Genomic DNA, 25089 nt, shown 5'->3' with positions numbered 1-25089 from the left:
TTCATGTCTACTGCAAACAGTGCTGTCAACAGCATGCCAGTTCCTTCATTCATTAGGAGCATGGAGAAATCGGAAGATTGGGGTGCCCACAACTGTAAATTGCTGTCTATGAAAATAAGCAGAAGTTCAAAGCCCAAGCCTGACTTAGAACCACCCCCAAGAACTACCCTCTCTCACAGCTAAGCTGGATTCTTTCTGGCCCCCCTTCTCCTGGTGTGGCCAGCCCATGGCTCTGGCAGCTAGCCAGAGTGGGGAGGACAGACGTTCTTGTCCGAAAATAAATCGTGGCCCTGAATGGGTGAACAAGAAACTGGGGCAGAGGAGGGGACCAGGGAGTGGCTGAAGGCAGAAGGATTGGGTCTCTTCTGGGAGGATAAATGCAGCCTTGAGGCTGGCCTTACACGAAGCCATGTGTTCCACCTCTGCTGTGACCCCAGCAGGTTCCCCAGGACCTGGTACCCACGGTACCTTCCCTGTTGAGTCCCTAGCCCTGGACATGGCATCTCTGCCATCGTGGACCCCCTTGTTAATCAGAAAAGTCATTACCTTGCACCTTTACGTGGATGTTGCTTTTTTAAAGCCCAGTGTGACCCTAGACCATTCACTGAGCGCAAGGTTCTCCCTCCCTAGGACCCATTTTACAGACGGGGAAACAGGCTCAGAGAAGAGGAGAGTAGGGAATGGAATTCAGTGGTGGTGGAGGTGCCTCCAGGGATCCTTCCCAGGCATGAGTGATGGCGACGTTGAAGCTGGGGGTATCTGAAGGGGTGAATGTGCAGGGGTACAAGCAGCTGAGGTCTGTGTATCTCTGTGGTAAGGGCCCGGGTTCTAATCCTGACTCTACCCATCTGCAGGGTATCTTCGTAGTCCTCCAGGGAACAGCATCTTGGTGTGCAGGGCTGACCTTTGCCCTTCTCAGTGAGGTCACTCAGGTCCTGGCCCATCAGTGTACTGGTGGCCCTTTGGTCACTATGACTGGTTCAGAGAGTAATGTGCCTCAGTATGAGTCAGCAACATGCAATCTGTGCCCTCCTATAGCTATCAGACAACAGATCTTTTTTTTTTAATATTGTCTAACTAGATAAGGGTCAGCTCAGAGCTGCTAGTGACCATCTCACCAGCCTGGGAAGAAGCTGACACAAGCACCACAGAGCCAAGAAACAGGAAGATGAGATCCTGCAGACGCTGGTTATGCATCTTGATCCAACTGAGCCTGAAGCCATCCTTAATTCCATTAACCAAGTATTTCCCTTTTGACTTTATGCAGACAAAAGACTTCTCAGAGATACAGCCCTTATTAGTGGTGTGATGAAGGTGGTTACATTTCCTCTCTGGGCCTCAGTTTCCTTATCTAGAAAGTGGGCTGTGATGGGCTAAGATGACAGGAACATGTGTGGCAAGTGCCCCGTGCCACGCTCAGTATCACGGAACACCCAGTGTTACCTCGGACACTCAGCTCACGCTGGGCTCCTGATTACTCACACATGGGAAGGTTTTCTGAGGGACACAGTTAAGCCCCCCACCATCCTTGCCCACTGCAACCGCCCGCCAAGAATGCTGACAACCAGCAGAATGGAGAGGGCGGACATCTCAGTGCCGGGCTCTGGGGGAGGGTCAGAGGCCCCGGGGGGGCCGTGGGAAGGATGACCCAATTCTAGGGAGGGCAGGCTGGGCTCTGGGTTCCTCGGAAGTGCCTCCCTCTGGCCAAGGCTGGGGAGGAGCCTGAAACAGTCTGCGGCTGCCGTGTGTTAAAGAAGGGCCTCAGATGGAGGCTGTGCTGGCACAGCCTCACTGAGGACATTAATGCCTCAGTTTCCCCATATGAACCATGGGGCAGGACAGATGGCAGGGCGGTAGCTGGGTGGGAGTTCAGTGTCAGCCTAGGACTGTCACCCTGCTCCTCTCCCATCGCTTGATCCCCAAACACATGGGAGTTTGACAACTCACCCCTCTTTTGGCCAGACCCTTGGTCTCCACACCTCCTCTGTGGGCGAGGGGCTGTTCAGGGGGTGTGGCCCTGCCCTGGAGCTTGCAGGGGCTTGGGGCTCCTCATGCACAAGGCCTGCTTTACAGGTTGGGAAACTGAGGCCCAGGAGGACAGGATGCGGAAGGATCAGTAACAAGTCCAGTCCTCTAAACCTTCTCTGTGGGAGGTCCTGGATTACTGTTTTAACCCTGCAAACCCACAGCCTCATTGTACCGGAAGAAACTGAAGGGGAGGCCCCTCCAAGCCCTGCCCCACAGCTGGGCTGTCTGTGGTACCCCCTGCCGGCACATCTCCAGCCCTCAGGATGCCTCCTGGGTGGGAGTCCAGCCCTGCATGGGCATTGGACAATCACTGGATAGAGTGGTGGGGGGGTGTCCCCTGCCGAGGCCAATGACCCCTTTGAGAACAAGGTCAGCCGTGGTCCTGCCAGCACGGGCTCCAGGGCCAGGGTGAGGGGATCTGGGGGAAGCACGGGGGGCGGCAGTGGGTCTGTGTCCTGAGTGGACTGCATGAAGAGTCTGGGGGAGCCAGGGGCCGTCCGGTTAAGCCCACCTTGAGGGAAGCATCTGCTGTTTCTGGGGTGCACAGCCCCCCCTTACCCTTGCCAGGCAGGCACAGCTGGGGAAACGGGGTCCCTGACAGGGCTACTCCCAAAGCCAGATGACACAGCACAGGAACGTCGTGGCCAGAGGCACTGAGGTGGAGAACCCCAGGGAGCACCTCTTGGCCCTAGAAGTGCCATTTCCTAGGGCTTTACGCCCACAATGTTCTACGTAGGCGTTAAACCTGAGAACAATCCAAATCGCATGGGCAGGAAATTTAAGCTAAATTCAGGACAGCCCATCACATGTGTATGTTAATTATACGTAAACTGGTGTTAACTGACAAATGCAACGGGCAGAAGGATGTGCAGTGAGGAGTAATTTGCACGTTTAAGAAGGGTGATATCTAAAACACAACTGCATATACACCATCCTCTGTGTGTAAGGGATCTGAGCCCTGCGTGCCTGGGGTTGGCCGACTCTCCCCCATGGCACACAGGGCGGCGCCTTCTGCTTGTGGCCGGTGTTGTGCCCTCACAGGCAGCACCTGAAATCCCGCTCCCGTGCGAAGATGCGCGGAACACGGCTGAGACTGCAGCTGCGAGAGGACCCGAGTCCCCAGGCAGCAGGCGGGGTGCCTTGTGGTATTTAAAAAGGTCTGTACTTTAATGTGGGAATGGGAAGGAGGGGAAAGCTCCGGGCCTCCTTCTTAATGCATCTGGGTTGGGTTTCGCTTCTCTGCTCCAGTGAAAATGCTGTGCCCTCTGCCCCCGCTCCTCACCCGGAGGGCCGGGGCTGCCGATGGAGGAATCAGACACAGGCCAGGCGGCATACGGGAGAGCAGCAGGGCTGCGGCCCTCAGGCCGGCCTCTCAATCGCGGGGGGCCTGGGTCTGACTGACAGCTGGAACCCCAACTGCGGACCGGGTAAGGCCTTGACAAGGACAAGTGAGTCACAAGTGCCAGGCAGGTGTCCCCAGTGCCCTCTCAAAGGTGGGTTTCCTACCCTGCAGTAAACTCCTCCCCTGCCCCACTGGACGGGCCTGATGGCTCCCTGCTCTCTGCACCCTCTGGGCTTTCCCAGTGACCCAGCAGGTCCTGGCTGGTCCAGAGCACGCATGAGGGGCAGCACCCTTCCGGCTGGTTCCACACAGGTGCCACAACATGCACTATGTGTTCCCTAACTTCTCTGATTTTAAAGAAACATCGACAGAGACTGGAAAATTGGGTTTCCTCTACATTTATTGCCACTGCTAAATGACTAAGAACATTCACAACTTCTTAGATTTAAAAAGAAAAAAAAGGAGAAGAAAAAACCCAAAAACTTCCATTTTGTAACATCACAAATGTCTTCTAAGTTTTACCAAGGATCAAAAATGCTAAAATTCTCTATTTGATTTCCAGGGACAGAAACAAGCCAGAGACAGTAAGCACCCAGAGTGGCGGGTTAGCACTTTCCGGATGCCTGTTGTCCTCACGGAAGAGACCCTGGAACTAGAATGACAGAAAAGACACTGTGACTTTGACAAGGCTACACAAGCACACGTCGCGTTCAGTGCATGCTCCCCACAGAGCGGCCTCTCCTGAAAGAGCAAGGGCGGGCACGGAGGGCCGGTGTGCACACTCCCCAGCCAGCCGCGGGCCTGAGGATGCACCGCCACGCCCCATCCCATCCCCCACAGTGCTCTTGCTGTCCCAGCATGAGTCCACAAAGTGTCACCTGAGGGCTCAGAGAACTTCCCAGTAAAAAAGGTAGGTGTTCTCTTTGATGTCTGCCAGAGGCTCACAAGCTGTCAGCTCAAAGCGTGATGTCCCAGGAGGAAGGGCAGGGAGCTGCAGGCACAGTGCCTACCCCCGGGATTCCTAAAGCATTTTACTTACAAAAAAAGTGGAAGAAGCCAAGAGTGCGCATATGGGACAAAGTGAATATGCTGGTCAGAGCTGTCTATGCTCAGGCCTGTGCTGGGGATGCATGCCTCGCTCAGGGCCCACGGGAGCTCTCAAAGGCCAAGGGGCCGCTGACCCGGGCCACCACAGGAGGCTGCTGGAGGTCAGGAAGGAGATGAACCAGGGCAGCTGTGACTCCCCAGACACCACCCCTGCCGGCTGGCTGCTTCAGCTCTGCGGAGGCACCCTCCAGCGCCCATCTGGCCACAAAGACCTGCCAGTTGCCAAGGCAACAGAAATGACCAGAGGCGGGCAGAGCCCTGGGGACTACACCTGACATGAAGGGACGCAACCTGAGACAGGAGGTGTGACAGGTAAGAACCAGAGGACCTTGGCCTAAGCTGGGAAGGCCTGTGGCTTTAAGCAGCCAATACAGTGGCCAATGAGGTTGGTCATTGCTGTGCCCCAAGCCAGTCACATCAGCAGGATCCTAAGTTTTCCCGACTTTGTTGGGCGTGTACTTAAAACGTCAATACTGCTGCCCACAGCCTGAATTCCACATGTGGTTCCAAGAGGCAGAGTGCTGGCGGATGGATGGAGGGGTGGCGACCATGCACCTAGAAAAAGCAGCCAGCTGGGCAGCTCACCCCAAGGGGACCCTGCCTGTTCTACACTAAGGGCTAATAAAGCGCTTCTTCACCCTGCCACACACGCACAAGGAGGGGCCCTGGAGGTTCTTCACCCACCCCAACATCTGGGGAAAGCTTCATGGTGTAAAGATGGCTCCCATTGAATGCAGCTGTTGTTATAGTGTTCCTAAAGTTTCGTCAAGTCTCTGGGGATGCATTGAGAGATAAGACCTCAGGAATAACATGCTCACGGAATCTCCGCTCGCTCAAAGAGCTTCAGAGCTCCTGCCAACAGGCTGTACCAGAGTACAGTTCGCTATAAGCACTTTCTGTTCACGTTTAAATTCTGGAAGCTTAAATTCTGGAGACAATGAGAAGACATTCTGTGCCCGTTTTAGCATCAAGTTTGCTAACAGAGCTCGCCGGGACAGCAGTGCCCGCAGGACGGATGGGGACAGTGACAGAAGCCAGCTCCCGAGCACTGCAGGGGCACTGCACCGCCTTCTGAGGAGGAACTGAGAAACGAGAGGGTCTGACGACAAAAGCACTGGGGAGAGGAGGCGGGGCAAAAGCAGGCTGGAAATGGTGCGTTTGTATCTTTAAGGAAAGTAAAGGCAGAGGCAGCTCTGCACCCAGGCCTGCCGGACTGCAGGGCGGCTGCTGGGGCGCCCACCACACCTACTTGGGCTCAGGCTGCAGGGCCGATCCGGGACAGAGGTGGCGTGTTAAGAGTAATTGCCTCTTCAAGCCTTATCTTTCTCACCAATGGTTTTCATCTATTCAGGGAAAGAATGATTTTGTTCAAAACTGAGTCGGAAATCATCATGCGTGGGGAGGGCAGCTAAAGAGAGGAAGATGAGGGTGTTTTCAGGCCTGAGGCCTTTGAGAAGGAACAGGTGCGAAGACCCGAGAAGGGGATGCTGGGGGCAGCTGGCCGTGCACCATGGCACGGCCACCAGCCGCCCGCACGCTGCCTGCACGACACCGGGCTGCTCCCTGGCCGAGCGCAATTGGGCCTGAGAGCCCTGCAGCCAGTACTGGAAGGTGAGAGGTGGGACCTGTGGGACCTGTCTGTGTCCAGACACTTGTTTCCCTCACAGAAATTTCTGATTTTCTTTTTATGGTATTTTGATGTTTGGCTTTTGAAGAGTGGGGAACACCAACTCTTCTGGAGAAATCGTCTCCGTGTACGGGACCGCCAGTGTGGGCAGAGTGCCCCACTGGGGTTCACATACCTATTTGTTGGCCCGTTTATGTCGGTACATCTGCATCATCCTCTGACGGAACACGTCAAACGTGTCTTCTTTGTGCTCCTGCCCGTCGGCGCCCAACCCCTCCCCTTCTGAGGCCGTCCCCCTAGGAGCAGAACACAGAGTTAGCCGCCTGGAGCCCTGAGCCTGGCCACTGGGACACTGGCTGTGGCACAGCAGCCAGGAAGGGACAGGCACGCGGGACAGGGTGATGGCACAGAAAAGGGGTGTGAAGACGTGGCTCACAGTGGGGAACAGGGTACTCACCAGTGCAGTTGGTGGGACCTCTGAGGCCACGCTCAGAAGCCCCTGGGAAGAGCAGAAACCTCCCCCGGCAGGTGCTAGGCTCGGTTTTACATAGAATGCTGGCTGTGTGTTAATGGGGCTTAAACTCTGGGCTGTGTTCTCCTCTCTGGCCAGTGTGCTTATGGGTTCCCAGAAAAGAAAAGTGCTTCTTGGTATAACTACCCAGAATTACCACTCAGCTTTCATGGCAATAATGAAGGTGGCCGAAATGGCAGGGACCGAGAAGCCACTTAAATAGTCTGTGCTAGCACAGAGCCAGGTAAACATCTGTGTATATAATGACCTGCTTCTCACCTGAAGACTCCCTTAGTTAAAAACAACTAACTGCTAGCTGGAGGCCATGTTCAACACAAGGGAGACCAGGAATCAGGTTGCAGGTCAAAGGGCTCAGGAGCAGAATCCCAGAGAAAGGCTCTTCTCCCTGGGCACAGTCACCCCCCGCCCTCAGCGCCTGCCGCGTACACGCTGACCGGCTCCCTGATGCCCTTCCCACAGGAGCCCAGGCCATGGCCCTCCTTCCAGCCCATCTTCTGCAGCATCTGGAACCCCAGGTTCTTGTCAGTCAGCTTCTGCTGGGTGAAGTCAAAATCCTTGGGTTTCTGAGGAGAGAAGAGCGTGGCACGTGGGCTGCAGCCCGTCCCATGCTGCCCCTGGCTGCAGGCTAGTACTGGGGCGCCCTATGGCTCCTGATTCTCCAGACACTCAGAGTCAAGCCATGGAGGCCTCCGGGTTCCTGAGGACACTCCCCTGCTGGGCTGGGACTTCTGAAGGTTGTGAAGAGGTGCACCCCCCCAGAACCAAGCCAGACCAGCCTCGTGGGCTTCCCCAGGGCCACTCCTGCTGCCAGACTGTAAGGAGACTCCATGGGGCCGGGAGCAGCCCTGGGGCTCAGGTGGGGAGGAAGAGCCCTGAGCGGAGACCTGGATAAAGAGGGTGGCTCTGTGTTGACTGGAGGGCTCACCCTAGGCGGGGGGCACCAGGACCCAAGGCCTGAGGCAGGAAGGCCCCTGGAATCGGAGAGGGGAAGGGGTGACCCTGCTGCAGAGACGGGCTGCATGGGAAGTCGGATCCCTAGGCCTTCCCTGCTCTAGCCCAGCCCCATGGCTTCACTGACTCCTGCGGCCTTCCAGATCTCTGCAGTCTCGGAAGCCTTCCTGGCACAGAGCAGCCCCCACTGATGAGGGAGTACAGAGGGGGCCTCTGAGGGCCCTGCGGGTGGAAGGGCAGGAACCCCGGCAGAAATTTGGGCTCCCTGGATTTCCGTCACTCATGAATACTCATGGACACCCACTTCGGGCTCTCCTCCAGGTCACACCCCACTGAGGACAGCCTGGGAAGTCGGAGAGGGCCCCTCCCTCGCCTAGGGCAGCCGGGGGATGGGGTCTCAGAGGGGGGACAAAGTGTGGGAGGGGAAAGGCAGGGATGGGCCGTTCAGCCAGGCCAGATCTTTGCAAGTGTTCAGTCTATGTCCAGGGAGCTCCCTGTCTGGTCTCCTGGGGTCCACAGGCCAGGCAGCTGTGCGCAGAGGGATTGGGGAGCCTCCTCCCTGCAGGGAATGCAAGCATCCCACTTTACAGAGGTACAAAAGGAGGCTCCGGAGCGAGAGGCCAGATCTGGGGGGCCAGGCTGAAGCTGGCTTCGCCCTCACCCACCACCAGACCTATCCCCAGATGCTGGCTCAGCTTACAACGCAGTGTGCCAGTCAGGGCCACGAACTCCAACCTCTCTGCTGTGCCAGGGCCACAAGGATGCTTCTTCTGGCCCTAGAGACTGACACAGGACACTGGGACAGGTCTGCGCCACCACACAGGCTTTCTGCACCACCGGACACCACCAGACACCTCACCTGCTTCTCTGCCCGGTGCCCGAGCTCCAAGGACCTGCGATGTCTCCACGGGTCCTATACGACCTCATCCTGCCTTAATGCACCCTCACCTTGTCCACTGGGCTGTCGGAGTGTACCCCGTCTCCTTCCAATGACCTCCTCCCACCAGGGGTCCCCATTTCAGACAATGACAGCTCCGTCCTACCTGCTTCGGCCAACCCTAGAGTGGCCCTGCACTCCTGGCCATGCCAACCACACCCAACCCCGGACCCCTCCTCGTCCTGGCTCTGCAGGCTTCCCACACCCAGCCTGCTCACAACAGCCACATCTTCTACCAATCCCCCACCTTTGGTCCATAGGGCCTCCCCTCAGGGAAGGGGCCACAGGACTGACATCCATCCACATGCCGTGGGTTCTGGCAGCCTCTCCCCACCGCCATCACTCCACTGAGGCCACAAGGGCTCCCTGGTAACCTGAGACTGCCCTGGGGCCTCTCCCCAGCCTCCCAGATTAAGTAATACCTCTGAACCCACTCTACGCGCAGTCTCCCCTCCACTTGCTTCTCTGTACCCACAAGACACCCACAACATATTTCTTCCCGTTGGCCCTGCTCACTGCGTCCAGGTGGGCAGACGGGGCCTGGCCCACAGGTGCCCAGGAGTTGATGCGCACATGCTCAACACACAGCCCACTAGCCATCAGGCACTCCCTTACTGCTGTTACAGCCACCAGATCCGACCTTCTCAAGAGCCAAGACATCATCTGTTCACCCCTCCAATCCACCACACACCACTGAGTGGACTAATACTGCCTCTTGTGCTTTGGGCAAAGCAACAGCTTTAAACAGTCCCCAGGAGAAAAGGCTGTCTGTGGTGCTTGACACACTAGCACCCAGTGTGAAGAGCAAGTATACCTTAGTCACAAGCTACAGTGTCCTTTGAAACTCTAATTCTGACTGTTCACTGCATGCGGCCTCACGCTCTTGCTCACCTTCTTTCTGGACACGGGGCGACCCCGAGGCCTGTCGTAGGCAATGCGAACTGGTTCATGAACTGGAAGACAAAAGACACAGAAAGAAACAAACACACGGGGAGATTCTCAAGATAGCTGTGTTAGTAGGATGGTGGAAATCTCCTCCCAAAACCATATATATTTGGAAAATACAGCTACCCCTAAAGAGTGACCAGAAGACACAGTACGTGAGCCATGCTACATCTCCGAGAGACCAACACCTCATGGAAAAGGGTAGGAAACAAAGCTGTGAGCCAGCGGGACCCGAGCACTCCCCCCCCACCAGCTCACAGGCGGGGGAAGCACAGGACTGCTGAATGACCAGCCCTGCTGGGCTGCCCCAGGAGCACAGGCACATACTGCATGGTGCACTGGATACTGGAGGAGCAGAAAAGCAAGGTTCGAGACTGAGACTGTGAACAGGTTCCCACAGCCGCTGCCCTGGGACAAAAGAAAAGCAGGCGCTTTAAAAGTCTTAAATGGCCAAGGGTTTAACAGGTGGACAAAATCGTCCTGCACACTCACCCAGCAGGCTGGGAACTTTAAGGAACTTCAGGTGCCCTATCCCCCTGGGTGACGACGCAGCTCCAAACCCGCTGGAGGTGATAGGCAGCCTGCCATTCCTTCCCCCTCGCAAGCACTACAAGCAAACCAGCTGACCCGCCATTGCTGTGGAACAGCCCGGGAGCAGCCCTGCCTACAGTAACCACACAGCTTAGCACAGAAGCTTCTCCAGGCACACGACTAACTGGCCCAAACCTAGAGGCTGTCCCCCTGCATGTGGTTGACCGGCACAGACAGCGGAGATGGGCGCAGAGTCCGGAAGGCACAAAGCGGCTCTGTTATCATGGCAGAACACGCACCACTTGCGTGCAACCCCCACCAGTGCCCAACGCCATCACAAGGGCTGCCCCACCTACGGCAGCTCAGGGGATTAACCGAGAGGCTGTTCCCTGTGTGCGGTCAACTGGCACAGACAGCGGAGACTGGCAAGGCGACCGGCAAGCAGGAAGGGATTTTGTTCTCCCAGGTGACACACGCGCCACTCCCTGGCCACCATTCCCATTGCCATATAAAGGCAGAAGAACCTTGTTTAGTCCCAAATCCCTCAACACAAGAGAGAGGGCTTGATGAGACTGAAATCACCAATCTTCCTGAAAAAGAATTCAAAATAAAAGTCATAAGGATGATGATGGAGCTACAGAGAAATATGCAGGAGCTAAGGGATGAATTCAGGTGGGAAATAACAGAAATAAAACAAACAATGGAAGGATTTAAGAGCAGACTCAATGAGGTGGAAGAGACTGTTAATGGAATATAAATCAGAGAACAGGAATACAGAGAGGCTGAGGCAGAAAGAGAGATAAAAGGATCTCAAAGAATGAAAAAATACTAAGAGAACTGTGTGACCAATCCAAACAGAACAATATTCACATTATAGGGACACCAGAAGAAGAGAGAGAAAAAGGGAAAGAAAGTGTCTTTGAAGAAATAATTGCTAAAAACTTCCCCAATCTGGGGAAGGAAATAGTCTCTCAGACCATGGAAGTCCACATCTCCCAACACAATGGACCCAAGGAGGACAACACCAAGACACATAATAATTAAAATGGCTAAGATCAAAGACAAGGACAGGGTATTAAAAGCAGCCAGAGAGAGAAAAAAGATCACCTACAAAGGAAAACCCATCAGGCTATCATCAGAGTTCTCTGCAGAAACCTTACAGGCCAGAAGGGAATGGTATGATATATTCAATGCAATGAAACAGAAGTGCTTTGAACCAAGAATACTTTATCTGGCAAGATTATCATTTAAATTTGAAGGAGGGATTGCACAATTTCCAGATAAGCAAAAGTTGAGGGAATTTGCCTCCCACAAACCATCTCTACAATGTATTTTAAAGGGACTTCTCTAGATGGAAGTATGCCTAAGGCTAAGAGCTGTCACCAGAGAAAATAAAATGACAGCAAAGAAAGTAGACCAACCAAATACTAACTAAAGGCCAAATAAAACCAGCTATCCACAAAATGAGTCAAGGTTAACACAAAGAGGACAGAATAAAACACCTAACATAAAGAGTAGAGGAGGAAGAAAAAGAAGGGAGAGAAATAAAGAATCATCAGACTGTTCTTATAATAGTTTAGTAAGTGAGTTAAGTTAGACGGTTAGATAGTAAAGGAGCTGCCCTTGAACCTTTGGTAACCACGAATCCAAAGCCTGCAATGGCAATAAGTACATATCTATGGATAATCACCCTAAATGTAAATGGACTGAATGGACCAATCAAAAGACACAGAGTAACAGAATGGATAAAAAAGCAAGACCCATCTATATGCTGCCTATAAGAACCTCACTTCAAACTCAAACACATGCACAGACTAAAAGTGTAGGGATGGAAAAAGATATTTCATGCAAACAATACGGAGAAAAAAGCAGGAGTTGCAGTACTTGTATCAGACAAAACAGACTTCAAAACAAAGAAAGTCACAAAAGACAAAGAAGAACATTACATAATGATAAAGGGCTCAGTCCAACAAGAGGATATAACCATTATAAATATCTATGCACCCAACACAGGAGTACCTACATATGTGAAACAAATACTAACAGAATTAAAGGAGGAAATAGAATGCAATGCATTCATTCTAGCAGACTTTAACACTCCACTCACTCCAAAGGACAGATCAACCAGAGAGAAAATAAGTTAGGACACAGAGGCACTGAACAACACACTAGAACAGATGGACCCAACAGACATCTACAGAACTCTACATCCAAAAGCAGCAGGATACACATTCTTCTCAAGCACATATGGAACGTTTTCAAGAACAGACCATACACTAGGCACAAAAAGAGCCTTACTAAATTCAAAAAGACTGAAATTGTACCAACCAACTTCTCAGATCACAAAGATATAAAACTAGAAATAAATTGTACAAAGAAAACAAAAGGCGTCACAAATACATAGAGGGTTAACATGCTCCTAAATAACCAATGGATCAATGACCAAATTAAAACAGAGATCAAGCAATATATGGACATAAATGGTAACAACAGCACAAAGTCCCAGCTTCTGTGGGACACAGCAAAGGGAGTTCTAAGAGGAAAGTATATAGCAATCCACGCCTATTTAAAGAAGGAAGAACAATCCCAAATGAATAGTCTAAATTCACAATTATTGAAACTGAAAAAGAAGAACAAATGAGGTCCAAAGTCAGCAGAAGGAGGGACATAATAAAGATCAGAGATGAAATAAATAAAATTGAGAATTAAAAAAAAGTAGAAAAAATTAATGAAACCAAGAGCTGTTCTTTGAGAAATGAAAATAGATAACCCCCAGCCAGACTTATTAAGAAAAAAAGAAAATCCACACACATAAACAGAATCAGAAATGAGAATGGGAAAATCACAAGGGACATCACAGAACTACAAAGAATTATTAGAGAATACTATGAAAATCTATATGCTAACAAACTGGGTAACCTAGAAGAAAAACTACCCAAGAACAAAACCCCTGGGCCAGATGGATTTACCACTGAATTTTATCAGACATTTAGAGAAAACATAATACCCATTCTCCTTAACGTTTCCCAATAAATAGAAAAGGAGGGAATACTTCCAAATTCATTCTATGAAGCCAGCATCACTCTAATACCAAACCCAGGCAAAGACACCCCCAAAAAAGAAAACTACAGACCAATATCCCTGATGAACATAGATGAAAAATACTCAACAAAATATTAGCAAACTGAATTCAAAAATACATCAAGGGGATCATAAACCATGATCAAGTGGGGTTCACCCCACGGATGCAATGATGGTACAACCTTCGAAAATCCATCAACATCATCCACCACATCAACAAAAAGGACAAAAACCACATGATCATTTCCACAGATGCTCAAAAAGCATTTGACAAAATTCAACATCCATTCATGACAAAAACTCTCTACAAAATGGGTATAGAGGACAAGTACCTCAACATAATAAAGGCCATATATGACAAGCCCACAGCTAACATCATACTTAACAGCAAGAAGCTGAAAGCTTTTCCTCTAAGATCAGGAAGAAGACAGGGATGCCCACTCTCCCTACTGGTATTCAACATAGTTCTGGACGTCCTAGCCATGGCAATCAGACAACACAAAGAAATAAAAGGCATCAAGGTTGGTGAGGAAGAAGTCAAACTGTCACTGTTTGCAGATGACATAATACTGTACATAAAATACCCTAAATAATCCACTCCAAAAGTTCTGGAACTCTTACTGAAAATACTGGAAAACTTGGACTGGATCACTGACGAAAGAACCAAGGGGCACTCAGAGGTCTTGGAGTGTTGTGGTTTTATATTACACTGGCAGTCTCAGAGGGGAGTAATCTCCCAAGGTCTGAGCCCCGAGCACAAGCAAGGGGAGCAATTTATATTATTTTGATATGTGGCTTTTTGGCATGCACAGGGCAAAAGAGGAGCCCTGAGGAGGGGAGGGGAGAGCTGGGAGTGCTTTGCCAACCAGAGGAAAAAAGCAGTTTGCTGACCTTGACAGCTGTGTTGAATATTTTCCTTATCAGAACTAATATCTGAATTCAGCAAAGTTGCAGGATACAAAATTAATACACAGAAATCTGTTTCTTTCCTATACACTAACAATGAACTAGCAGAAAGAGAAATCAGGAAAACAATTCCATTCACAATTGCATCAAAAAGAATTAAATACCTAGGAATAAACCTAACCAAGGAAGTGAAAGACCTATACCCTGAAAACTAAAAGACACTCTTAAGAGAAATTAAAGGGGACACTAATAAATGGAAATTCATACCATGCTCTTGGCTAGGAAGACTTAATATTGTTAAAATGGCCATCCTGCCTAAAGCAATCTATAGATTCAGTGCAATCCCTATCAAAATACTGACAGCATTCTTCAATGAACTGGAACAAATAGTTCTAAAGTTCATATGGAACCACAAAAGACCCTGAATAGCCAAAGCAATCCTGAGAAGGAAGAATAAAGCAGGGGGGATCTTGCTCTCCAACTTCAAGCTCTACTACAAAGCCACAGTAATCAAGACAAGTTGGTACTGGCACAAGAACACACCCATAGACCAGTGGAACAGAATAGAGAGTCCAGATATAAACCCAAGCATACATGGTCAATTAATATATGATAAAGGAGCTATGGACATACAATGGGGAAATGACAGCCTCTTCAACAGGTGGTGTTGGCAAAACTGGACAGCTACATGTAGGAGAATTAAATGGGATTATTGTCTAACTCCATACACAAAAGTAAACTCGAAATGGATCAAAGACCTGAATATAAGTCATGAAACCATAAAACTCTTAGAAGACAACATAGGTAAAACTCTCTTGAATATAAACTTGAACAACTTCTTCATGAACATATCTCCCTGGGCAAGGGAAACAAAAGCAAAAACGAACAAGAGGGACTATATCAAACTAAAAAGCTTCCGTACAGGAAAGGACACCATCAATAGAACAAAAAGGCATCCTACAATATGGGAGAAGATATTCATAAATGCCGTAACTGATAATGGGTTGATATCCAAAATATACAAAGAGCTCATGCACCTCAACAAACATGAAGCAAATAACCAAGTTAAAAAATGGTCTGAGGATCTGAACAGCCACTTCTCCAAAGAAGAAATTCAGATGGCCAACAGGCACATGAAAAGATGCTGCACATCACTAATCATCAGATAAATTCAAATTAAAATCACAATAAGATATCATCTCACACCAGTAAGGATCGCCACCATCCAAAAGACAAACAACAACAAATGCTGGTGAGGATGCGGAGAATGGGGAACCCTCCTACACTGCTGGTAGGAATGTAAATTAGTTCAACCATTGTGGAAAGCAGTATGGAGGTTCCTCAAAAAACTAAAAATAGAAATACCATTTGACCCAGGAATTCCACTCCTAGGAATTTACCCTAAGAATGCAGCAGCCCAGTTTGAAAAAGACATATGCACCCCTATGTTTATCACAGCACTGTTTACAGTAGCGAGGAAATGGAAGCAACCTAAGTGTCCATCAGTAGATGAATGGATAAAGAAGATGTGGTACATATACACAGTGGAATATTATCCAGCCATAAGAAAGAAACAAATCCTACCATTTGCAACAACATGGATGGACCCAGAGGGTATTATGCTCAGTGAAATAAGCCAGGTGGAGAAAGACAAGTATCAAATGATTTCACTCATCGGTGGAGTATAAGAACAAAGAAAAATGGAAGGAATAAAACAGCAGCAGACTCACAGAACCCAAGAATGGACTAACAGTTACCAGAGGGAAAGGCACTGGGGAGGATGAGTGGGAAGGGAGGAGGGATAAGGGGAAAAAGGGGCATTACGATTAGCACACATAATGTAGGGCAGTCATGGGGAAGGCAGTATAGCACAGAGAAGACAAGTAGTGACTCTCTAGCATCTTACTACGCTGGTGGACAGTGACTGTAATGGTGGGTGTGTGGGGGGACTTGATAATGGGGGCAATCTAGTAACCACAATGTTGCTCATGTAACTATATTAATGATACCAAAATAAAACAAACAAACAAACAAACATACATGCACTCTCCCCAAATTATTCAGGAGAGAAAATGAGGGGCTGCAGTTTTGGCCAGAAGCCCCTCCAGCAGCCCCTCCAGCACCGTTCAGAGGTCATGAGACTCCCGAGCTCAGGGGCTGAACCTGCCTGCTCCACTGGGGGCTGCCTCTACCTGAAGCATCTGCTTCAATGGAAGGCCCCCTACCCTCTGACTCCACATTTATGGTGAAGGCCCTAGAGCACAGGGGAGGAACACTGTTTTTTTTTTTGACAAATGCACTATTTACAACACTCTGCACTCTTAGTGTCCCTGCGACTACCCCACCGATGAAGAATTCCAGCATAAACCACCATGCTTATCACACAGAATACCACATCACATTATTATTTTTGCAAATGAATCTGTCTCATCAACTCCTAAAGTACTCAGAAGTTCAAACCAGAAAGAACTCCACTTTTCCCCACAAGGACATCCACAACAAGCATTCTGATGAGCTCCCACAACGTGCGCTGCACCCTTCTGAAGGAGGAAAGAGCACAGTGGAACAGTTAATGTACCATGTTAAGGGTAGGGTATCCAAACACAAAAGACAGGGACTGGTCTGCTAACTGACGCTGCTGGGTGTGAACATGAGTCTCAATAACATAGAGCACACAGGTGACAAGGGACAGGCATGATTCCCAAGCTCACATGCAGGTGTCGCAGCACTGGTGACTCCTGGGTGGGCGGAGGGCACAAGCAATAAGCCTGGCTACACCCAGCCCATCAGAAGGCTGCATACGATGCTATTCCACGGACTGACAGTCTGGAAATGCAGAACCATGAGGCCAGGAAGCACAGAGGGCACTGCAAAAGGACACAGTTATTTCTGGGGACAAGCCCCAGCTCTGCTGTACTAGGGGGTTCAAGTCTGCACATCTGCAAAACTCCTCAACCTGTTCCCTTAAAAAGGGTGCACTTTATTACTGGGAAGTTGTACCTCAAGAACCCTGAACCTTCCCACGGAAGAGCCAGCCTCCTGTTGCCAAGGCAGGCACAGCACCAAACACACAGCTTCCCAGCGCTGCCCAGACTGGCCCACTCTGTGTCCCCCAGTCTCCGTTGCTAAGCAGGTCTATCCACCTTGGGCTTTCCTGAGGGTACTCAGAAGGCTGGGCACCTCCCAAGGTCACAGGTAGGAGATGCTGAACTGACCCAGGCCCTGGCCCTCCATAGCCGGTGCTGCTCTACTGGGATCTGAGCAGTAATGGCAACACTGAGCAGGGCACCAGGAGCCACAGCCTAATGTGGCAGCCCATCCTCAGAGAGCCAGCCTTACCCCAGCTGGATGTGAGCTGCACAGGACGTTCTGGAGTGGTGAGCAAAATCACAGAGACGATTTTGGTTAAAAAAACCAGACCACAGAGCCCCATGTCACGTCGGCCCTAGGGGGACTTAGGAAGACAACGTCAGGTCAGCAGGTATAATCAGAGGCAAGAAAGGTGATGGGCCAGCTAGGTCATCTTGTGGCTGGGCTTGGGCTGTGGGTCAGTAAATCCCGTGAGTCAGGAATGTCTCCACCTGTCTCCACAAGCGAGCGCCGAGACCCTTCTGGGTGCTCAAGGGCAGCCTGTGCAGGGGTCTGGGACGAGGGCCAGGCACTCACCTGTGGGCTCTTGGGTGAGACACAGCCTCTTGGGAGCTGGAATCATGCCGACCTTCAGGGACTTGCTGCTGACCCTCTTCCGAGGGAAGCAGGCCCCCAAGGAGGCCTGGGACGGGATGGGGGTGCCAGCTTGGCCGTCGTCCGCCACCTCGCTCAGGAAGCCATCAGCAGGAGGGCTGGCGCCAGAGCCCTGGGCCTCAGCGGTCTCCCGCATGTGCCGGGAAGCCCCTCCATGGGTGGGGGCCTCCTCGCCATCCTCCTCGTCCTCCTCGCCATCCGCATCCTCGCCGTCCTCGTCGTCCTCGTCCCCGGGCATCATGTCGGGGCTCTCCGGCTCTGTCTCCTGCTTCGGGGGCTTGTCCTCAAACTCTCCTCCCCTGCCCACAGGCTCCAGGGGACTCTCCTGGGAATCAGCTCCCTCGCCGGTGCGGAGGTTCAGCAGAGGCGATGAAAAACAAATCGAGGGGCACAGTTCAAATACTTTCTTGCGATAGAATTTGAACGCTGAGCTATTTTGGTCATGGAGGAACCTGGGATAGAGATGCAACACCCCAGTTAACCAGAAGTTCCTCTAAACATTCTGCTTTGCTGACACTGTCCGAGCAGGCGGGACAAAGCTGGCAGTGCACAAAGGAGTGCATCACCCGGCCTCTCCCCACTCTATGGCTGACGGGGCCACTGCACCATGACAGGCCTCTGTTTCAAGGGACAGAGGTGGAGGAATAGGTGCGTGAGGACAACCAGGGAAGGTGCTGGAAGGAGCCCCAACACTGCAGCCAGGGTCTGCCCTCACTGGCTCTGTCCCGGCCGCCCTGGGCCTTGTCCGACTCCTCTCACACTCCCAGGTCTGAGATGGGGGAAGGCGCGCTCCCTCTAGGGCCACATCCTACAGCAGAGCTACATGAATATGGTGGCAATAGGCTTCTCTGCACCGCTGAGTCCAACGGCCCCTGGACCCGTGGCCCCAGCTGGGGGCTGCAGCTGGCATGCGAAACTGCAAACACATCTGCCCAGAGAGTTTAGTGACGTGGGTAGAAGGAGAGGGCACTTGTTCTCACATAGGACAACTCAACCTCATTTAGAGTATCAGTGCTCCCTTAACCACTATATTGATGTATAGACCTATCCCAATACAGGCATCATTTTTTTTCTGGATCTGGACCAAATGACTCCAAAGTTCACAGAGAAAAATAAATATGCAAAAGGATCTAGGAGAACTGTGAATGAGATCATTGAAGGATTCCAGCCCCATAAGGTGGTGATGCTTCTACAGTTGGAACAGCATGTTACTGGTCCATGAGTGGATGGACAGACCGACCAAGAGAAAGGCCAGACACACAGTATCTGATGAAGGTAGTCAATCAAACCACTTCAAGAAAGATGATCTTTTCAATGAATGGTGTTGGGACAACTGGGCAGCTTTTCAGAGAAATATTTAAGTTGGATGTCTTGTACCCTCTGCTCTAGACCCAACAAAGGTAGGGGATATAAATGTAAAGACCAAGCCATACAAATTCTAGAAGAAAATACATAAGTGTCTTTATAGAAACCTGAGTGTGGGAAAATTTCTCCTAATTATGACTCAATATCAAGGGGCAATAAAGGAAAAATCAAGAAATCCAACTACATGAAACACTTCTGCATTGCAGAACATACCACAGCAAAGTGGAAGATAAACGTCCAGCTAAAGATTATATGCAACTATGTCACAGTCAGAGCTTCTAAAGACCAAGAAAGAAGTCTAAAGAGTGCTGGCAAAACTGGACAGCTCCATGTAAGAGAATGAAACTGGATCACTGTCTAACCCCATACATAAAAGTAAATTCGAAATGGATCAAAGACTTGAATGTAAGTCATGAAACCATAAAACTCTTAGAAAAAAACATAGGCAAAAATTTCTTAGACATAAACATGAGTGACCTCTTCTTGAACATATCTCCCCGGGCAAGGGAAACAAAAGCAAAAATGAACAAGTGGGACTATATCAAGCTGAAAAGCTTCTGTACAGCAAAGGACGCCATCAATAGAACAAAAAGGCATCCTACAGTATGGGAGAATATATTCATAAATGACAGATCCAACAAAGGGTTGACATCCAAAATATATAAAGAGCTCACACATCTCAAAAAACAAAAAGCAAATAATCCAATTAAAAAATGGGCAGAGGAGCTGAATAGACAGTTCTCTAAAGAAATTCAGATGGCCAACAGACACATGAAAAGATGCTCCACATCGCTTATCATCAGAGAAATGCAAATTAAAACCACAATGAGATATGACCTCACACCAGTAAGGATGGCTACCATCCAAAAGACAAACAACAACAAATGTTGGCGAGGCTGTGGAGAAAGGGGAACCCTCCTACACTGCTGGTGGGAATGTAAATTAATTCAATCATTGTGGAAAGCAATATGGAGGTTCCTCAAAATGCTCAAATAGAAATACCATTTGACCCAGGAATTCCACTTCTAGAATTTACCCTAAGAATGCAGCACTCAAGTTTGAAAAAGACAGATGCACCCCTATGTTTATTGCTGCACTATTTACAATAGCCAAGATATGGAAGCAACCTAAATGTCCATCAGTAGATGAATGGATAAAGAAGATGTGGTATATATACACAATGGAATATTACTCAGCCATAAGGAAAAAAACAGATCCTACCATTTGCAACAACATGGATGGAGCTAGAGGGTATTATGCTCAGTGAAATAAGCCAGGCGGAGAAAGACAAATACCAAATAATTTCACTCATATGTGGAGTATAAAAACAAAGGAAAACTGAAGGAACAGAACAACAGCAGAATCACAGAACCCAAGAATAGACTAACAGTTACCAAAGGGAAAGGGACTGGGGAGGATGGGTGGGAAGAGAGGGATAAGGGTGGGGAAAAAGAAAGGGGGCATTATGATTAGCATGTATAGTGCGTGGGGGGCACGGGGAGGGTTGTGCAACACAGAGAAGACAAGTAGTGATTTTACAGCATCTTACTACGCAGATGGACAGTGACTGTGAAGAGGTATGTGGGGGGGACTTGGTGAAGGGGGGAGCCTAGTGTCCTTCATGTAATTGTAGATTAATGATACGAAAATTTAAAAAAAATGAAAAAAAAGAAGTCTAAAGAACCTGAGAGAAAGGGCAAAGATGTAAAAACTTCTGCCCTCCAAAAGACACTGCTAGAAGACAAGTCACTGGGGGAAAATACCTGGAACTCACACATCTGATAAAGGCCAGTCCCAAGAACATATAATGAACTCTAGAATTCACCAGTAAGTAAATGAATACAACCCAATCAAAGATGCACCAAAGAGCCGAACAGACACTTCACTGAAGAAATATGGAAAGTTTGCCAACATGCCCAAAGCTGCTCAGCACCATCAGTCTAACCTCAGAGAAATGGGTCTAACCCAGAGTATGACAGCCCCGTCCCACACTGGGACACTAACACAAAGAACCGCCCTGGCAAGTGCCGTCAGGATGGGAAGACCTGGAACTCTCGTCCAGGCAGCTGGAAATGCACACGGGAGAGCCACTTTGAAAGGAAGTTTGGCGGTTTAAGTCATACATGGAGCCAGCCTTTCTCCCTGCTGGTATTTTCTGGAGAGAAATGAAAGCGGACCTTATAGATGAATGCTCCCAGCAGCTTTACCTGTGATCATCCCAGATTGGAAACATCTCAACGCCACTGTCTGGTGAGCAGGTCAGTAACTGCGGCCCAGCCACAGGATGCGATACACTCAGCAGTAAGAGGAATAAGCTGTGGACTCACAATAACACAGTTGAACCCAAAGAATTATGCTGAGTAAGAAGCCAAACAAAAGGGGAGAACTAACTGAATTGACATAAAATTCTAGAAAATGCAAACCATTTACAGTGAGAGAGCTGATCAGCAGCTGCCTGGAGGGAGCGATGACAAATGCACAAGGGAACTTCTGGATCATGGGTGTGTCACCACCTTGACGATGGTGATGGCTGCATGGGGGTAGACAGGCATTAATTCATCAAGCAGTTACATGTAGTTTATGGTGTGCCGATCATACCCCAACAAACCTGCTTTCTAAAAAAAGGACAAAACTGCACCACAGGTGGGACCTGTGCTATAATTAAAGTTGTATATTGTGTGTACATTCCAAATTATTCACAAAATGTCTCTGATTCACTCCAGGACCTCCCAAGGCAAGTCCATGCCATGTCAGACCCAGAAGCCCCATGGACTACTACGATATGGAGCTGGGTTTTCAAAATCCTTTTGAAGCCATGAAACTGCAAATGGTGATGGAAATGGAACCCAGGATAGAAGTGCCCATCTTCCGAGACCCTCTCGACTGACCAGTGATGGAGACCTAACTGCACCCCCTCTCAGCACGAAGCAGCCAGAGCGGTTGTCGCCCCCTTTCCCTAGCAGTAGCTAGGGTCTCCATCTGCAGAGGGGGGAATGAGACAGGACCATGGGCTTAGACAGAGGAGGGTGGGGGCCTCCGGAAAAAACAAAGCAAGATAATCCGTTGTGGGATTTGCTTTGGCCTGCTGGGGGGCCCAGTTTATTTTTCTAACTTTACCCAAGTGCTGCTTTTCTTCCTCTGGCCCTAAACAAATTATTTGCAACTTGGGCAATGCAAGTCCAAAACAACTAGTAAAAACAGGAAGGATTCCATCTTGAAAATAAGATTGCATCTTAAAACCCAATTAGTCAAAAGGTAAATTTCTTAACAAACAGTAAGTAACTCAGCCCACCTTGGGAGCAAAGCAGGCAGTCTTGAGTGATACGCTCCCAGACCAGGAAGCTGCTATCCTGGGAGGGAATCAGAGCAGTAAATTCCTTATAAATAACCAGGAAGACTAATAAGAAACAATGTCTCTTCAAAGATAAAACATTTTGGGACCACTTAGCAGGTGTGCATCCCTAGCCCTTTGTCTCTCAACTGCCTATAAAGCCCTAGACAACTCACCACTCCGGGGCTCTCTTGTCCCCTCCTGGCCTGAGCCGGGAGCTCTGCCCTCTTGCTTTATCTCTAAAAAAAAGCCTCTGCCTTGCTCTCCTAAAAAAAAAAGGACAAAACTATCTTTTTTAAGAAAGCAAATGAGTGAAATGAGTGGTTTACATAAATACATAAAGGATATTTTATGAAAAGGTGTTCAATTTCACTCACAAGAAAAACACAAACTAAAGCTTCACTGAGAAAATTAGAAATTTCTCACCACTCCTGCTGACTTAAAGGCACACAAAAAGGTGGGAGGTGGGGAGGGGCACTCGGACAGCCCTGGGGAGGGGACTCTGCACTGTGCAACACAACTGTGCTTATACTGACCTTTGACCTACAATCCCTTTTCTGGAAGACACCTGATAATTCTCTCCAAAAACACAATGATCCCAGGATGCTGGTGTGGAGGAAGGGACAGTGTCTTCTGGGGAACACTGCTCAGAAAAGGCTATCACAGGGTGACGGATAAGTCCAAATCCTGGTGGTGCCAAGAGCCCAGGGAAATGCAACAAATCTCCATTTGCATTGGCCTTGGACCCAAAAATCCCCCTGTGAATGGCAGTTTTCAATGGAGGAAATAAAAACTGATTAAATGCTCCCCGCTGCCCCTTCCCAAGCTGTCCCCTCACCCAGCGCCACTTGCATGGTGCAGCCCAACTCTGAGGTGTGCATGGCTAGCAGCTTCCGAGGCTCATAAAGGGCAGAACCAGGCTGAGCACCTGCGAAGCTGGCAGCACTCCATGGGATGGTCTGGGTCTCAAAGGGCAGGACCCACTCAAGGTCCCCAGCAAGCAGGAAGCGTGTGCTCAGTCACTACTAGAAATGCTGGAGGACATGTTAAGTTTTTAACTTATTCTTAATTAAACTAAGACAACTCTTCGGCATGTGGGAAGCATGATGAGGGTCCAGTGCTGCAGCTGAGTGTAGGATACAACACACACAGGAACATGTACGGAGCCCTGCCTGCTCTGGGGGGAGCCCAGCAGGAACGTGAGGCCCCCAGGTGGCCGCCCCAGGAAGGAGAAGAGGCCACACCCCACAGGCAGAGGAGGCTTCAGCCGTGGTTCTATCACCTGCCAACAGCGTGGTACTGAGTGGCCACCCCATCTGAGGAGAGGGGATGGCTTCCCCTAGAGCCAGGCCACCACTGCATCAAGTGTTATGAGCCCCCGCCTGGACCAGGACCCATCCGCCAGCAGCCAGTGGGACCAGGGCCTCCTCCTCCAGCCACGGCCCCCCACAGCTCTGCCACCGCAAAGGATCTGGGGAGCCTCTTATCTCTACTTGGGTGCTCTCCCCACTGTCCTCCAGCCAACACCCACTCAGCCTTTGGATCCAGCTTAAACTTCCCTCTGGCGGAGGCTTTTCATGATGCCCAGAGGAGGGCAGGTCCCCTGAACACAGAACAGTTGCTTCTCCCTTGCAGCTCTGAGCTCAGTGGAAGTAAAGCCATGACATAACCCAGGGTCAGGAATGCGTCTGCCAGGCCACCTTGAGGGCCTTCGGGACACTGAGGGGTAAACGCGCTCAAATCAACGGGGTGCCACAGGTACGTACCACAGGTCGGGGTTGTCGGTGCTGTTTTCTATGCTGAACTGTTCAATCTCTGGTCCCACTTGAGCCACAAATTTGGCCAGTTTCTCTGCAGTCTCCATTGTCTTCAAGTCAACTACAAAACGAAGCAACCGTCATGTGTTGGCTCGGAGTTGCCACCTCCCATGTGAACTCCCCTCCCCTGTGAAGCCATGGGGCCGGATCATGAGGAGGCCCCGGGTCCTCTCACTGCTCCTCGCCCTGAGCCCCATGCCTCTGTCCTCTTGAAGTGGCCTGGCCCAGAGACTCCTGCAGGCTGACAGACTTGGTGAAAGTATGGAGCCTGGGCCTCAGGGGCCTCAAGTACGTCCGCTGCCTCTCCTGGAGGCCTGACCCCGTCCATCAGGTAACCAAACCCAGGTGGATGCACTGGGGGTGCCAGACACATGGCTCAGTCACCCCCATTCCTTCTGCTGACAGCCCCAGACAACCAGTCGCTGCCTGCACACCTGTGTGGGCCCTGCCCAGCTCAGCAGACTCCTGTTTGAAGCCACCGTCTAGAGTGTGGCTCGTTACATAGCAATAGTAGAGGACAGAGCAGCTGGGTAGATTTTTTCCCCCCTTACTGTGCTGATGGGGAAGCACTGGTCAGAGGCAGGCCTACAGCAGAGGGAAAAGGTAATGGCCTGGAGAAACAGGTGAAACTGCAGGTCAGCTAACCCTGAGGGAAGAGACCCCAGGAAGAGAAGGCAGAAGGGCAGACGTGGGCAGCCCTATGGAACGGAGAGAGGGGCAAGATGAGGAGGAGCTCAGTGCCCCAAGCACGGGCACACAGCACAGCCACATAGCTGGCAGCAGGGCCTGGCAGGGAACCACCGAGCAGCACCTCACATGGGCTCTACCTCAGGGTAGGAGGGGAG

The 25089-nt window shown here is 50.2% G+C and overlaps 1 protein-coding gene across 7 annotated transcripts in view; it reads right to left on the bottom strand.

Moving 5' to 3' along the window:
- Positions 1–3752: 3752 nt before the first annotated feature.
- The window catches only part of SUGP2 (SURP and G-patch domain containing 2), a 39601-nt gene continuing 18264 nt past the window's right edge, over positions 3753–25089 (bottom strand). For 3 of the 7 annotated variants that reach the window (XM_073220266.1, XM_073220268.1, XM_073220267.1), the window contains 6 exons: positions 24194–24305; positions 17654–18183; positions 9416–9477; positions 7063–7199; positions 6280–6400; positions 3753–4022 (listed from right to left, as the gene is read on the bottom strand). In XM_073220266.1, the coding sequence (XP_073076367.1) occupies positions 6280–6400; positions 7063–7199; positions 9416–9477; positions 17654–18183; positions 24194–24305 (962 nt within the window). In that variant the 3' untranslated portion in view covers positions 3753–4022. Of the gene's footprint in view, positions 4023–5726; positions 5821–6279; positions 6401–6561; positions 7200–9338; positions 9478–17653; positions 18184–24193; positions 24306–25089 lie in introns of those variants that run through there. The other 4 variants (XR_012124479.1, XR_012124478.1, XR_012124480.1 and 1 more) reach the window with 4 other exon arrangements.

This window comes from Manis javanica, chromosome 13, assembly GCF_040802235.1.
Source record: "Manis javanica isolate MJ-LG chromosome 13, MJ_LKY, whole genome shotgun sequence".
Lineage (NCBI taxonomy): Eukaryota > Metazoa > Chordata > Mammalia > Pholidota > Manidae > Manis > Manis javanica.
The sequence above is the reverse complement of the archived record's forward strand: the minus strand, read 5'-3'. Positions and strand labels throughout refer to the sequence as shown.